The sequence below is a fragment of the Solanum stenotomum genome, chromosome 10 (genome assembly GCF_019186545.1).
Source record: "Solanum stenotomum isolate F172 chromosome 10, ASM1918654v1, whole genome shotgun sequence".
Taxonomy (NCBI): domain Eukaryota; kingdom Viridiplantae; phylum Streptophyta; class Magnoliopsida; order Solanales; family Solanaceae; genus Solanum; species Solanum stenotomum.
In genome coordinates this window covers 36,857,146-36,873,965 of record NC_064291.1, presented here as the reverse complement: position 1 = coordinate 36,873,965, position 16,820 = coordinate 36,857,146, and the positions used below count along the sequence as shown (strand labels likewise).

The window sequence follows — 16,820 nt, the reverse complement described above, 5'->3', positions numbered from 1 at the left end:
ATTAAAAACATACAATATTATTACGAAAAATCATCAAAATTACTTCTCGATTCAAATCTCCTACTATATAATGCATCATTGTACATTTTATACATTTACATATGACATAAAAATAAAACATACAGTGTCTTCAAACTCCTACTTAATCGATATCATTTTTTATTTTTTAAAAACAATGAAGAAAAAAACACAAAATTAGAATTTAATGTTAAAAACTTTTAGTGACAGTTTTTTGGGCTTTTGTGGCGACTGTTGTTGCCGCTAAAAGTCTAGTTCTTTTGTAGTGAATCTTAGTTGGCAACGCTAGGTGGAAGGATTAGTCCCACGTGGCTTGCCACGTCAATAAAAATTTGGCGTGTTAACTCTTGAGGGCATTTGTGATCTCTTAGAATAACAGCAGAGGCATTTTTTATCCCAAAATGTAACGAAAGGTATAAGTGGTCTATTTCACATAGTTCAGGGGCAATTTTGACCCTTTTCCGAAAAAAGAATCACATATGGACTCTATGAAACACGATAACAAACCAAAGACTCTAAAACCATATCAAATTTCTAATAGTGTCTCTCAAATTGATAGTCTTGTCATTAAGTAAAAAAAAATATATTCATATAACATCCCTAATGATCAGCTATTCTATCCCTCCAGATCTATTATTCTATCATAATTTTTGTTCTCTTTATACTACATCAAAGTCCTATAATTTACACGTGTATACAACAATATTATGTCTATTTTCCATTAGAGGGAACATTTCCTTTTGAATAAGAGACGGTGCATTTGAAGCCATATAGTAGACCAACATAAATGAAGTCTCTGGATATGACTTAACATCAAATGGGCTGCTGAAAACATGATATAGGACTACAGGAGGAACAACAAGAACTTGATTGCACAACTGTGTAAATAATGAATATAAGCACAACAACGCACAAACAGGTTTCAGTCTATTGCCAAGATTGAGCCATAACTTTATATTATGCTCCTTCCTGCATCACTACCCATGACGCAGAGACCATATATCCTGGTGTATTGATTATTTCAAGCTACATGAGTTGCTTCATACATGAACTAGCACTTACACAATTTACATTCTTGGCTAAAAGCAATAAGCTACACAAGTTTTAACAAGTTCTTTCTTGCTTTTCCCATCTCTAGCATCCCAATAGCATATGATACAAGCGGGAAATTATTCTCTTTCCATACAACACAAATGAGCAATCTCGACTTTACCACATAGGTCAAATTCAGGCCTTTTGAAGTAGCTATGCAAGGACACTCACCTACAATGCTTGTCCAGTTAGTAAGCTAGCTCTTCATATCTATCAGGGATTTATTACAGAGATTTACGATGGAATCAGCAATAACTTTGGCACTGGATTTCATGTAACCGCCTGAAAATGTAATTAAAAAGATCAGTTACAGGTAACATATGGCACAAGCCCACCAAAATGATTAAGCAAGGTGCAATAGAGAATAAGAGATGGGTTGACCTGATGTGAGCATGATGAGGGGGATGTTTCTCTCTCGAGCAAACCTGAAAACTTTTTCATCCCTACTAGCAATGCCATCAGGACTGATCTGCACGACCATATAGGTAATTAACAACGACAGTACATACAAAAGATTTGGCATAAAATCAGTACTCTCCCTTTTTTGGCACAGAAATGAAAGAAGACTATATGGTCTGCAATTGTATGAGGAATATATCTGGCAGCTTCATTCATACGCAATGTGTGCTGGGACTCCAAAAATGTTTCCCTACCAATGTCGGATTCTCCAAAAATACACTACTTTTGGAGGATCTGATACGCACTCAATAACATTTTTGAAGGGTTCGTGCACCTTAGTTCTTACGGAAAACTGAAACTACTTCAATCAAACCAAATAGTATTGCTACACATTCAAGGCATGCACCTGTATTTGGCTACTTGACAGATTCGAAAAGAGAGGAGCATTATGAATATTTCACCTTTCTGTGACTATGTTCTAGTAAAATTCAAAGACACAAATCCTTTAGGTCCGAGCAACTATCAATCATACTTTATACTTTATATGATACAATTTCGTTTATGAGACATACTGAGATGTTTACCACCATTTGATTATTTCATTCTTTGCAATTCACAAGTATCAGGAATCCAAATTCATTTAAATAATCAAAAATATAAACATCAAAGTATGACTTCTCCACCAAGCTAATATTCACCAATTACTCAACTATTTTCTCCACCACTTTTATACAAGTCGATCTAATATTTAAAATAACTTGTCCAGTAATGATGTCAGGTAAAATTAGACGGAAGGAATGTAATATGTCTACTGCATGTATGTTCCGTAATTCAGTTCTCAATTGTGTCTTATGCTTGGAGAAGAATTGGGATATCTCATATCTTCACCCTATATTTCAAGAGGAAAACATGTAGTTTATCCTTTTATATTTTGATTTAAAGGAAAAAAGATTACATTCTTACATCCCAAAATTTATGATTATTTCTTGTTATAAAAACTCTTCCAATTAACTATATAAAAAATTTAGAATTCTATCTCCTATGTGGCTTATCCATAACGACAGGCATGCAAGCCACAAATAGCTTGTTTCCCATCGGTGGGTCATACCTTCAACCTGCCAAGTGGATCCCCATCCAAGATATCAGTACCAGCATTATAAACAATGAAATCAGGATAAAATTTCTTCTCAGCAACCTGGAAGTCCATCAAGATAACAATCAGTCATGTATACAAGGTAACTCAACACAATAGCGGAGAACTCACTATGAAACAAAAAGTATCTTTTAAATACGTCTGAATGTTATTGACAAATAAAAAAACACAGAAGAATCAGTAAACAGAGGCATAAATGCTTTTATATCAAATGATTCCTTTACAACAAAGAAGCACACACACACTTCACAGAGGTATGGCTTTATGTCAAAACTCCAAAGATATTCATCCCACTGCACAAAAGCGAATATCTTTTTACACAGTATTATAGGAATAAAACCAAGATTTTGACTTCTTTTTTTTTTTTTTACAGAATAGTAACAGTATATTCATCGGTAAGGAAATGCTAGACGCCATATTCACAAAGTAGATTAAACAAAAGGATAACCTGGTTCTTCTTACAAGGCTGCTACAAGGCTCCTAAAAGATCTAGTAAAGATTTGAAACTCTACATATCTTTCTTTACACCAAAAATATAACTGTACTCAGTTCATAAGGGAGCTTTTGACTATTCATGATGCACTTTTCGATACCTTTAAGGGTTTCTTTGTTCCACCGACTCCATCTCAACCAAAAAGCAAAGAGCTACGCTCCACAAGCATTCTTCCTAGAGAGTTCTAGGCGATTCCAATAACACTAGATATTGCAGAATTAATTCATAGAAAATCGTTGTGGTTTTTCTAAGATTGGATTGTAGAATTTGTGCCAAGAGCAATGATCAGAACCAAGGTACATTAGTTCCTGATGCAATCAAATCACCAAAACAAATTAAGGTATTAGTGACAATGTTGACATAATAATCTGCAACTTCACTAGTAAACTATTTGCAGCGTTTCTAACTGTAGCCATCTAACAAATGAACATATGGAACTTTTGCAATGATAGGAGGAAATTAAACATTTCAATTAACCAAAACAAATATTGCTTTTATGTCAGAAGATAGTACAAAACACAAAATGGAGGACTTGAGTTCAAATAAAGTTAAAAAGTTGCCGTTGCATCACTCTCTAGATCAGCGCCAGAGAACACCCATTGATCATTATACAGCTACATACATAAAAAACCAAATATTTCCGTTCCATTGATCCTTGGAAAATCCTCCTCATTTAGAGCAAACAATAAAATTTACAACTGTTGAGTTCACATGAGGATTTAAAATTAAACAGTAACCAATTAGAGCTAGACATGCTAGGACAGGTCACCAGCACATGGGTTAAACAAAGTTCCGCAAGTGTCTAACTTGCAACAATGAGTTACACTATTGAGTAAAAGAAGATGTGTGGAAAGTGGTGACAAAAAGTCTAAGTACACACCTCAAGTGCATGATCTAGCTTAGTTAAGTATTCATCTGTCGCAGTCCCACTCTGCCAAAGTTAGTAGTCACAGATGTCAGCGTAGTTCGAGTAAAGAAGTAACTTGTTTTATGGATTTGAATCTAACCTTAACTTCGACTCCTAGATCAATGTAACGCCTGGCTTCAAAATCCTACAAGAAATAGAATAGATTCACAACAGATCTGATCAGACACTGCTACCTTTCGATGCTATCAGCGCAATTGAAAGAGAATCATAAATCAACAGACAACTGTTTGGGTAAGGGGTGGGGCATGTGAGAAACAAGGAAAGGAGAGGAAAGTAACGGTTCATTCAAGATGCAGCAGATTATTCAAGATGGAAACTCACAAGTGGATAAATTCCGGGATTGTACATATCAAGGATAAAGACTCTTCCTGCATGCATCCAACCAACACCAATTAATAATATTAAAATGGCACACAAAATGCAAGATGAATGACAAGAAACATACTGTCATCAGAGAAGTCCATTTCATGGCCGTTTCCTTGGTGTGCATCAAGGTCAATTATCATGACTCTACAAGAAAAAAGTTCATTATTGATTTCATTGAGATGTCTTGACCTTCAACTGTACATAGCCACACATTATACATGAATTACCATTCGATGTACCTTGAGATATTTAGACGCACAAATGCAAAATGTATACAAAGAGATATATCAGCATAAACACAAAAACCGCCTCCCTTCTCTGATGAGCAATGATGAAATCCACCACCAACATTAATAGCCCATCCTCGTTCTTTTGCAAGCTTCGCAGCCAAAATTGTTCCTCCCACCTTCAGAGAATTATCAACAAAATCTGAACCACAGAATTAGGAAAAATATAATGATCTGCAAATGACTAAATTCACCTGCTTGCGGAATGGGTGAAGCACTTTCTTTTGCACAAGCCAATTAGGAAGCATCGCAATAGGAGGGACCTAAAGGTCTAGTCATGAGATAATAAAGAGTATGGAAACAAGAAAACCAACTCTTAATGCGTAACAAAAGGTATGATTCTGCACCTACACCGACAGCAGCAAACATCAGTTCTGACTCTTACCTCAACAATCATGGAGACATTCAAGCTGCTGTTCAAACTTTTCAGGTATGATTCAGAATGCACCTACACCAAAAATGTATCAGTCACCCATCAACATTGCCAGGTACAAGGACAGTCCGTATCAATGCTAGTCCCACTGACTACAGTTGACAGATAAGTAGAGTTACAGCACCTAGATTGGAAAAGAGACCAAGAGCATCCTAAAGTGACTAGTAAATTCGGTACATGCAAGAAAAGTAGAAGTGGATGTGTTGTAAGTATAAGGCTTCCAAAGTAATTATTTCAAATAGTGATCCTCAAAACTTATATAAAGTGAACTCAAGTAACTGGTGGATGGAATCAGAATATCATATATGATGGTCATATATGATGGTATCTAGGTTTAGTTGAATGGAGGTGATTATAACTTAGATACCAAAGCTACTGATACCGTGCTCCTCAGAAATTGTCAGTTCATTGAGTTGATTAAACTAGCCCACAAAGGTGCAAGCACGAAGAATACATGTATGTGCTCAGTGGAGATAAAGTGAAAGAGCATGTTTCAAATTGACTCAACCAACTGTTCGAAAAACAATACAAAAGGATTTAATAACTCAATAAATCACTATGATGCTATTAACCAGTAGAAGTTGCTACCACTAGCAGATCATCTTTTGTTGCCTCCACAGGCTCAACTAGATGCTTTTGGTCCATGATTCCTTCCTTAGTGAGAAACCGACAGATTCGACCCCATTTAGAAGAGTCAAATGGATGCCTGTGAAGTTAAATTCTTGTATGAGGTATCCAGTTAAATTCAAACCTAGATAAGGCAGTAGCTCTTTTAGAATAATCATAATATCTTTTTAGAAGGAAAACTAATAGACACTGCTCCCTCAGAAAATAATAAACAAGATAGAAATTCAGCACCACAAACAAGGATAACTCACCTGACCTGCAGGGAATGCAAGGTATAGACGTGAGGCCCTTGCCATTTTGTCAAACCCATGCCCTTCATATGTAAGTACTAATATCTCAATTCTCAAGTTAATACCCCCTACCCCCACATGTCCTTAATAAAATTCTCTTCCAGACGCAAGTGAGAGTTTGGGGGAGGAGAAATTTTAGGTTGTTTGTTGATGAGTGACACAATGTTTTAGTTTCAATAATGCATATTTATACCTTTCATAGGCGCCCTTGGCTGAGAAATGGTAGAGATAAAATTCACACAAAAAGGTGAAAAATCAGTGGGAGAAGAGATGTCTGGCTTCAAATTGAAGCAAAGAAAAATATCAAAACCATGATTCCAGTCCTCTCTAACCATTTCTATTTTACAGGATGGAAGAAAAGAAGGTTACGAAGAAAAAAAAACTAAACTAAAGAAACAGAAGCTCTACATAGTGACAGCATTATACAATGTATACACAAGATGAATGCTGTCACATCTGGATGTTCAGCATATAGTTATCAAGACTGAATGAGTAAAATTAGAAAAGATCGCATGATATGATTGTAGACATTGAAATTTGTTGCAAGCAATGATTATCACATATCCTCTAAAATCATCTTGTCTTGTCCATAAGTGTGACAATATCATAATTACGATGATTGATTGTGATAGAAAGAGAGGAGGTAGAGATGATATCACATTAAGGGAAGTTATATCTAGTAATGTACAAACTCTTGGAATTAATCCGGATATAACTATTCAGTGTTATCAAAGGCGAAAAACGCAAAAAAGCTCTAAGGTCCGTGGGGGCTTTAAGCGCAAAGAAGCTCTAAGGTTCGTGGGGGGTTTAAGTGCAAAACGCAAATAAAGTGTGGGCTTTAATGAAAAAAGGCGCAAAGGGAGAAAAAAATACAAATGTATATGTTTAGTCCAAGACTAATAATTATAAACATGAATGACAAATATAAGACCAAAGAAATTGATTTTTTTTTATGACAAAGTGAAATATCAATTGTTTAGTGTCACTTCTTCATAAGAGGCTCATTGGCAAGGAAAATTTTGTCTTAGAACGCACATAAAGCGAGGCGAAGCGCTATACACATTTTGAGCCTCGCTTCAGGGCTTAAGCGCGCTTAAAGCACGCCTTTGATAACACTGTAACTAATAAAGAACATACTGAAAGAAGTGACTCATACACGCAACAAACTCTCGTAAGACAAATTGTTTAGTGTTGAATGGAATGGACTTAACCAGCGAAGACGGAATGTATCTGGATTAAATATAGAGCTACTGTTCATTCAGTTTGGAGTCAACTATACTTGTGTTATCTCTTCTCCTTTATTTATCCCCTATTACACTCCTTTTGACCTTTCATAACATTAAAATTTTCTTCCACTCAGGTACATAGACTAATTTCCAACAAATTTGCATAATTTAAGGCTCCCTCTCTCATATCGTCATGATTTACCAGGAACAGATGTCAATCCGTTCCAATCAGTAGCAAATGCAAATTGACATTCAAGGCTACACACCTTAGACCTAACCAGTTTTAGTACTTCTATTGCATTTCTAGAATTTCACCAATTATTTTCTCTCATCCAAAACTACACACCTTAGACCTAACCATTCCTAGAACTTTACTCAATTATGCTTCCCTTTTTAGGTATAGATAGCAGTGATAGTCAACAAATTTCATTCTGAAAGGTAGCATAAACAGCAGTAATTCTTACAGTTTTTCAATCCCGAAAAAAGCAATGTCGTAGGATGGCGAGTATATCAACGGAACCTGATCGAACAAAAAAACAAAATTAACACCAGAGAGATTCCTCAAAAAATTACTTCAAAAATTAAAGGCGAGCATGTTTGGGTTGTACCTTAGAAGGAGGCACATCGTAATATAGGTGGCTAGAAAGAATACGATGACGGCGTAGAGCTTCAGCGTCGTCAGTTTTGGAGGAAGAGGCTGTGGACGACATCGGGTGAGAGGCAGAGAGGAGAGGAAAGTTGCAGAAAGTGAAGCGATTGAGATATTGAGCAGCTTTGATGGCGATGGAGTGAGAGATCATAAGGTTGACTGTTGACTCTGCTGAAATGGAACAAGTATGTAATCTCTGTATATACTCACAACGGAGCTTTGACACCTGCCATGAGTTGTTGAAGGACCTGGACAAGATTTTTTTAACTTAATCCCTCTTCTAAATAGTTTGATCAAGATAACTAATGAGACTCAAGTTAAAGAATTTTGTTGAACAAAGATAACCCTCTCCAATCACAACTCACAAGGTTGTTTCTTCTTAAAAACAAACTCACATACAAGCAAGTATACATTTATAAAATGAAGATAATAAATTGAAATCAAGAAGAGTAATACAAAGAGACAAAATAATAGTAGTAGTAATTTTCTTTTATATATATATATATAGGTTATAAAACTTGGGCACAAAGTAACTTGACCACAAAGTTACATGACCACAAAATTTACTTGGACACAAAATATTTTACTTGGACACAAAGTATATTGTGTGGACATTTATTTTACAACACTCCCTCTTCGATGTCCATGTAAAAGAAAAATTTAGTGAAAGAAAAAGTATAGTAATACGCTTTATTTGTTGCCTCATTAAAAACCTTTACCAGGAAAGCCCAGTGGGATAAAACCTGATTAAGGGAAAAAGAGTGCAGCGCGTATTCACTCCCCCTGATGAAAACATTACTTAATATCTTGAAGATGACGTATTCCGATCTTGTAACACAGCCTCTGAAATGTTGAAGTTGCCAATGTCTTGGTGAATACGAACTGTTGAACATTTATTTCATCCTTATTTTGAAGATCATGAGTAAGAAAAAGAACTTCGATAAAATATATTTTGATTAGTCTCCTTTGATGTGTAGACAAATTGCTTATCTGAATTTTTAGTAGCAACAACCAAGAACTGAAAAATACTTTCGCTTGTATGAAAATTAAATGGATTGTCTTGTGGAATGATTTTGATATGACAGTATTCCGACATGAAAACAAATAACTTTCTTCATGTCAAACTTCATACTTTCATGCAATTTCATGGTCAATAAATCTTGACACGATTAATTAAAATAGATAATTTATATCGATATTTGATTTACTCTAATATCCCCACTGATAAGAGACGTTATATTTTGCATGCATACTAATAAAATTATTTACCATGAATAATAATAGCAGGATACATAAGTGCACCAATTGCACTATGACATGGTACTTTCTAATCATTTTAATGAGATCAAAATTGATCTTTATGTTATGCGATCTTACAACCGTTGGGGTACTATTCAATGGAATCGCTTTATAACATTTTAAATCCTTCAAGGATTTTCACATAATATTTACTGTCTAGCTAGACATGATAATCATTCATCATGTGTATTCAAGTTTTTCATATATTATCAGACTGAAAGGAACCTCATTGCATCCACCTTAGGAGTATACATCTCCATACAATAATGTCAGCACTTTAGCGAAAAAATTTTATTTTCCAATGCACAAGCCGTACTTTATATTTTACGATTTTACTTATTGCACAATAATTCATTTGTACCCCACTAACCTTATATTTTAGTATATGAACAATAAGTCCAGAACATCACTTTTCCAAGTGAAATAAAATATACTTGAATTGTATTTTCTTTGGCCAATCATTTATCTGTCAACTCTCGACATATTTAATATCAAGATCCTCATCACCATTTATAATTTTGAGCGCTATATTATATTCAAGATATTGTCGACGATTATTTGATATCGATTCTTGTCACGCCCCAGATTCAAGGGGCGCAACTGGCTCTTAATGCCAAACCTCAGGCTCGAGCCAACCCTGCTGAACCATTTGCTACTAGCGTATGGCAGCCACACGCAATCAAGAAAACAAACAAGTATATCTTGGCTTAAAATTAAGCCATCGACCGGCAAAGCCCCTGTAAACAGATCCATAAAAGAAACAGCTACTCCCAATAGTTCATATAAAGAAATAGTCAACTAGCACATAAGTCGTGATTGGGACATCGAGGCCACCATGATCTCTATACCAAAACTGAAAGCAGGTAATATATCAAGAAAATACATCAAATAACTAACAAGCTTCAACAAACCAACAAACTAGGCCAGCATGACCATAATGTAGCTATAGACCCTATACACTAGTCTACAAGCCTCTAAGAGTAGTAAGATTGGCGAGACAGGTCCCCAACCTACCCATAAAGATATATACAACAAAAGCTAACAAACCTCCCAACTCTGGCAGCTCCGGAGGAAAGGGGCTAGCCAATCGGATAGAAGTCAATCCTGCTGCTGAGGAGGTCTACTGGGTGGTCTGTCGGGACCTGCAGATATGAATGCAGCACCCCCAGGCAATGGGGCATCAGTACGAAATAATATACCGAGAATGAAAGGTAATAGACCATGAGTAGGTATCGTAATATACTGGGAGTAATCCAATAAATAAATCAAGGATAAGATAAGTGTATTGACCTGCTCCTACATCTAAACATATCAAAAATAATAAAACAACCTAACTAAGCCCCCATAAGCTCGGCAGGTACAAACAGCACACAAGACCACCTACGCAGGCCCTCATAAGCCCAGAAGGTGCTTATCACTATATATACTCCTATTAGTAGTCCTCTAGCCCTGTAAGCATTCACATAGCCCTCTAGGGCAATAATATAGCCCTCTTAGGCAATAATATAGCCCCGTAGGCAACACATAATTCTCTTAGGCATCAATATAACTTATAGACAACTCATAGCCCTCTTAGGCAACAACATGGCCCTGTAGGCAGCACATAGCCTTCTTAGGCGTCAATATATCCCTGTTGGCTACTCATAGCCCTTCTAGGCATCAATACAGCCCCGTAGGCAACTCATAGCCCTTCTAGGCATCGATATAGCCCCATAGGCAAAATATAGCCCTTCTAGGCATAGATCACATTCCCGCAGCTAACCACAATAGCCCCAATGGCAACAATAACAATTCAATAGGCTAAAAGCGAGAAATTTAGCTATAAGCAACCTATACAAATAGCCTCTAAGTTGTGTCCAACATAGGGACGCCACTAACTAAATAAGAATCCCGACAAAGGAGGATCATATCCACTCGAGCAGCCAACAATCAACAATAATGGCTACAAGTATAATAACGATAACAACCCAATTACATTGCAACTAAGCTTTAAGGAAACATGTCGTAAGAACGGAATATCCTTAACATACCTTTCTAATGAACGCTCGAAATATTGTAGTTCCTTCACGAAAGTTGTTCCTTATGTCCTAAGCTTAACAACACTATATATACACAGTCGGTACGCACCTATAAATAGTTCATAATTAATCTTAAATCAGCAAATTTGCCATATTGCCCCAACTTGTCAAAATGTCTGTAGAAATTCATAAAAACAATCATAAAAGAGTCCCGAGATGATTACCTTAGTTAACCAAGTGTAAAACTTGAAGAAACACCAATAACCACAATTTTTTATCTTTAAAAACTAGCTCCAAATGCAATTAATAGAAGGGAAAAATGATTACCACGTGTAGAGATCACGTTTCTAGGCACGGGGGCAACCTTTATTAGTAGAAATCGTAAAAAACTAACCTTCCTCATGAAAGAACTACATAGGAACCCTCTCTTAACCTTTCTTTCTGGTGTGGAAGTGAAAAGAAATGTTTTCATGGCTTAAAACGTTGAGTAAGCCGACATACCACATTTTTTACCCGACCCGGATTCTACCCCGACAGTCCGTAGTAAAACCCTTATAACTTTTTACTCCGATGTCGGTTGGATACGGGGTTTTGTGCACTGCAAACTAGACTCGTAATATGACATACCACGTCATTCTTAATTTATTACCCACCCTCATTGTCTTTCCATGAAGATACGAGTTAATTTAGACGTTTTAAAAAGTTGGGGTGTTACATCTTTCTCCCCTTAGAAACATTCGTCCTCAAATGAAAAAAATCTAAGTCACGCGGTTAAGTCCTTAGGAGTTTCCAAAATTTAGGCAGAGTATCCTTTGTAAATGTGACTATCCAGGAACATGAAACGCATAAATTCTAATCTAGGCATCTCACAGGATGACATAAATAACTAAGCATTATAGCTCTGCAATAACAGTGCGAGCAAATATACAACGACAACAACAATAATAATAAGCGACAATATAAAAAAATGATTGGTATCTAACCTCACTGCACTAGTATAAACTGATATGCTATCACCCTGGGGTATGAAACAAGTGAGGATATTTGGACTTCATGCCATCCTCAGCTTCCCATGTCACCTCTTCTTTATTCTTGTTTCTCCACAATACTTTAACCGAAGCCACCTCTTTGGTCCTCAATTTACGGACCTGTCGATCTAATATGGCAATTGGAGTTTCCTCGTAGGACAACTCCTCTGTGATATGAACTTTTTCAACTAGGAAAATCCGAGAAAGGTCTCCTACGCACTGCCGTAGCATCGATACATGGAAAACTGGATGAATAGATTCTATCCCCGAAGTCAATTCTAACTCATAAGCCATCCATCCTACCCTTCGAGGGATCCGGTATGGCCTAATGAATCTTGGACTAAGCTTGCCTTTTTTTGCCAAATCTCATAACACCCTTCATAGGCGAGACTTTTAAGAATACCCAGTCATCGACACAAAACTCTAAGTCCCTTCGTCGGACATCTGAGTATGACTTCTGTCGGGTTTGAGCTGTTAGCAACCTCTCCTGAATGAGCTTAAACTACTCTACTGTCTGCTGTACTAAGTCGGGTCCAATCAACCCTAACTCACCTACCTCGAACCATCTAATGGAGGACCTACATTTTCGCCCATACAAAGCCTCATAAGGTGTCATCCCGATGCTGGAATGATAACTATTATTGTATGCAAAATTAATAAGAGGCAAATAGTCATCCTAACTTCCCTTGAAGTCTAGCGCGCACGCCCGTAACATATCCTCGAGTGTCAAAATTATGCGCTTAGCCTGGCCATCTGTCTGAGGGTGAAAGGTTGTACTAAGATTAACATGTGTCCCCCAGTCCTTTCTGGAAGGACTTCCAGAAGTTGGAGGTAAATTGTGCTCCATAATCAGAGATAATAGATATTAGGACACCGTGTAGCCTAACAATCTCTCTAATATAGAGCCATGTATAGTCTTCGGCCGTAAAAGTAGCCCTGACTAGTAAGAAGTGGGCTGATTTTGTTAGTCTATCAACAATTACCCAAATAGAGTCAAACTTGCGACGCGATCGAGGTAACCCTGTAATAAAATCCATATCAATTGCTTCCCACTTCCACGAAGGAATGGCTATCTCCTAAACTAACCGGGTTTTTGGTGCTCAACTTTTACCTGTTGGCAGTTAGGACACTGTGCCACAAATTCAGCAATGTCCTTCTTCATCCTGTGCCACCAATAGATCTCATTAATATCATGGTACATCTTCATCGAACCAGGGTGAATAGAATAACGGGAATGATGTGCCTCTTCCATAATCCAATGTCGAAGCCCTGCAACATTCAGAACACACAATCGACTGATATATCTAAAGACTCTATATCCTGCTATATCAAATGCTAAAGACTGTTGATCCTGAGCTTTGGCTCTGAGCTGCTCTAAGCTAGGATCCTCTTGTTGCCGTGATTTTACTTCTACAACTAGAGATGATACGTCTATGTCCTGAATTGTTACCCCACTATCTTCTGCCTCTAACAATCTGACTCACAAGCTAGCTAACGAATGAAGCTCTCGCGCTAGCTCACTATTTTCAACACTTAAATAGGATAAACTACCCATAGATCTTCGACTGAGGGAATTGGCTACCACATTCGCCTTTCCTGGATGATATAAAATATCCACGTCGTAGTCTTTCAGTAACTCAAGCCATCGACGTTGTCGTAGATTTTACTTCTTCTGTCTAAAGATATATTGAAGGCTTTTATGATCTGTGAAGATGTCAACATGAATGTCATACAAATAGTGTCTCCAGATCTTTAACGCATGCACAACTACAACCAACTCTAAATCGTGGGTCAGATAGTTATTCTCATGCTTTCTCAACTGCCTTAAACCATATGCGATAACCTTACCATGTTGCATTAGAACATATCCCAACCCAACACCAGAAGCATCACAGTACACCGCATAGCCTTTTGAACCCTCTGGCAATGCTAGAACTGTTACTGATGTCAACCTGTCCTTCAGCTCCTGTAAACTATGCTCTCAAGCCTTAGTCCACTGGAACTTAGCTGTTTTTTGAGTCATCTTTGTTAATGGTGCTAAAAGTGAAGAAAACCCTTCTATAAACCTTTTGTAGTACCCAGCTAACCCTAAGAAACTACGAACCTCAGTCGGAGTCATAGGTCTGGGCCAAGTCTTTACGGCCTCAATCTTTTGTGTATCAACCGCAATGTCTGCATCTGATACAATATGGCCTAAGAAAGCTACAGAGTCCAACCAGAACTCACACTTAGAAAACTTTGCATAAAGTTCTCGGTCTCGAAGAACCTAAAGGACTGCTCGCAGATGATTTGCATGCTCAACTTTTGAATGTGAATACACCAAAATATCATCAATAAATACAATCACAAACAAGTCTAGGTATGGCATGAATATACTATTTATCAGGTCCATGAACACTGTTGGGGTATTGGTTAATCCAAAAGACACTACCAAGAACTCAAAGTGTCCATATTTGGTTCTAAAAGCTGTCTTTGGAACATCTTTCTCCCGAACTCGTATATGGTGGTACCCTTCTCTTAAATCAATCTTTGAGAAGCACTTAGCACCTTGTAACTGATCAAACAAGTCATTGATCCTCGAAAGGGGATACTTATTCTTCATAGTCGCCTTATTCAGCTATCGGTAATCGATACACATTCTTAGTGAGCCATCTTTGTTCCTTATGAATAACACTGGTGTACCCTATGGTGAAGCACTAGGCCTGATAAAGCCTTTATCCAGCAAGTCGTTTAGCTGATCCTTCAACTCCTTTAGCTCAGTAGGAGCCATTCTATAAAGAGTGATAGATATGGGTTGTGTACCTGGTAGCATATCGATAGCAAAATCAATTTCCCGTTCTGGAGGGATACTAGGGAGCTCGTCTGGAAATACATCTAGAAACTCATTAACTACCGAAATAGACTGAAAAGTCGGTGGTTCTGCATCTATATCATGAACGTGAACAAGATGATAAATACAACCCTTAGTAATCATCCTCTTCGTCTTAAGATAGGAAATAAACCTACCTTTCGGTGTTGCTGTATCGTCGCCTTTCCATTCCCGAATTGCCTCTCCTGGAAAGTGGAATCTAACAATCTTTGTCCGGCACTCAACATTAGCATAACAAGATGCTAACCAGTCCATACCCATAATGACGTCGAAATCGACCATCTCTAACTCTATGAGGTCTACAGAGGTCTGACGGTCGATAATTTCTCCGGTGCAACCTCGATAGACTATCCTGGAAATAATAGACTTACCAACTGGTGTAGCTACAATAAAAGGTCGATCTAATGACTCTGCTATTATACATAACTTCCCCGCAATAAATGGAATAACATAAGACAGAGTAGATCCAGGATCTATCAAAGCATAAACACAATGGGAGCAAACAATCAATGTACTTGTCACAACATCTGGTGATGACTCTGAGTCCTATCGGCCGGCTAGTGAATATGTACGATTATGTCCACTACTAGAACTAGATGCTCCCTCTCTGCCTCCGACTCTACCTCTACCTGCTGAAGTTTGGGGTCCACGCCATGTCGACTGTGCTGAGGAGGAGAAACCTACTACTGACCTGGTCGACTAACCTATGACACCCTGATCTATGGTCGGGCAGTTTCTCCACCCATGCCCGTCCTTTCCACAAGAATAACAACATGTGGAACCCTATCTGCACCTCCTGAAATGCATCATACCGCAAGTAACGCAATGCGGCGGGGTTGTCCTAGCCTGGCTTGAACCCCTCTGTTGTTGAGAGCCTGATGCTCGTGAACCCTCACATAGGCCTGAATGTCCCTGACGATCAAATCTACTACCCTAGCATTGATGTGGTGGAGGTCTAGGTGGCCTAATAGAATATCGAGGTCTAGGACCACCCTGAAAATCTCCCCGTGAACCAGCGGGCCTAGCTCTTTTCTCTCTCGAGACATTCTCACTCATATACTGTAATGTCGGCGATCCTCTATGCCTTGTGCAAAGGCCTGAATTCGCGAGATATCCATATTATCATTTAGTGTAGCGGTAGAATAAGCGTCGATATTGTCTGAGTTGAGCTCTCCCATAAACCTACACACCATATCATGCATCGTATCAACAAATGCTGGTGCATATCTAGCCAATTAATCAAATCTCAGCCCGTACTCTCGAATACTCATACTGCCCTGTTGGAGGTTCAAAAACGAGTCCACCCGGTCATCCCTATTCTCTCAAGTCAAATAGTGATTTATGAAATCTTCTGTAAACCTATCTCAAGTGGGTAGACATGCATCTTTTCCCCTAGATCTCTCCCAACTTTTGTACCACAATACTGCAACATCACAAAATTGAAATGTTGCTAACTCAACTAACTCAGTTGATGAGGCATGCATGACTCTAAAGATCCTATGAAGCTGATCAACAAAGTGTTGATGGTCCTCTCTACGATCTGTCCTTGTAAACTATGGAGGATTCAAGGCAAGAAGTTCACGAACTCTCGAACTTCCAGGACCTTTAGAAGGTCCGGTAACATCTGGTGCAACTGGTTGGCGTT

At 37.9% G+C, this 16,820-nt stretch overlaps 1 protein-coding gene across 2 annotated transcripts; it reads right to left on the bottom strand.

The window, feature by feature from the left end:
• Positions 1-889: 889 nt before the first annotated feature.
• LOC125841122 (histone deacetylase 2) lies at positions 890-8,281 on the bottom strand. 2 transcript variants are annotated; one of them, XM_049520137.1, is made up of 13 exons: positions 7,921-8,281; positions 7,777-7,832; positions 5,758-5,875; positions 5,122-5,184; positions 4,931-4,999; positions 4,689-4,855; positions 4,529-4,593; positions 4,405-4,451; positions 4,163-4,207; positions 4,036-4,086; positions 2,618-2,704; positions 1,492-1,579; positions 890-1,392 (listed from the first exon to the last, which is right to left on the bottom strand). In XM_049520137.1, exons 1-13 carry the CDS (start codon positions 8,110-8,112, stop codon positions 1,307-1,309), a joined length of 1,134 nt encoding a protein of 377 aa, XP_049376094.1. In that variant the 5' UTR covers positions 8,113-8,281; the 3' UTR covers positions 890-1,306. The 2 variants fall into 2 exon arrangements, with proteins under 2 accessions (XP_049376094.1, XP_049376095.1); XM_049520138.1 differs by lacking the exons at positions 7,777-7,832; positions 7,921-8,281 and adding an exon at positions 6,048-6,165 and having other exon boundaries at positions 973-1,392.
• Between the last annotated feature and the right edge of the window lie 8,539 nt (positions 8,282-16,820).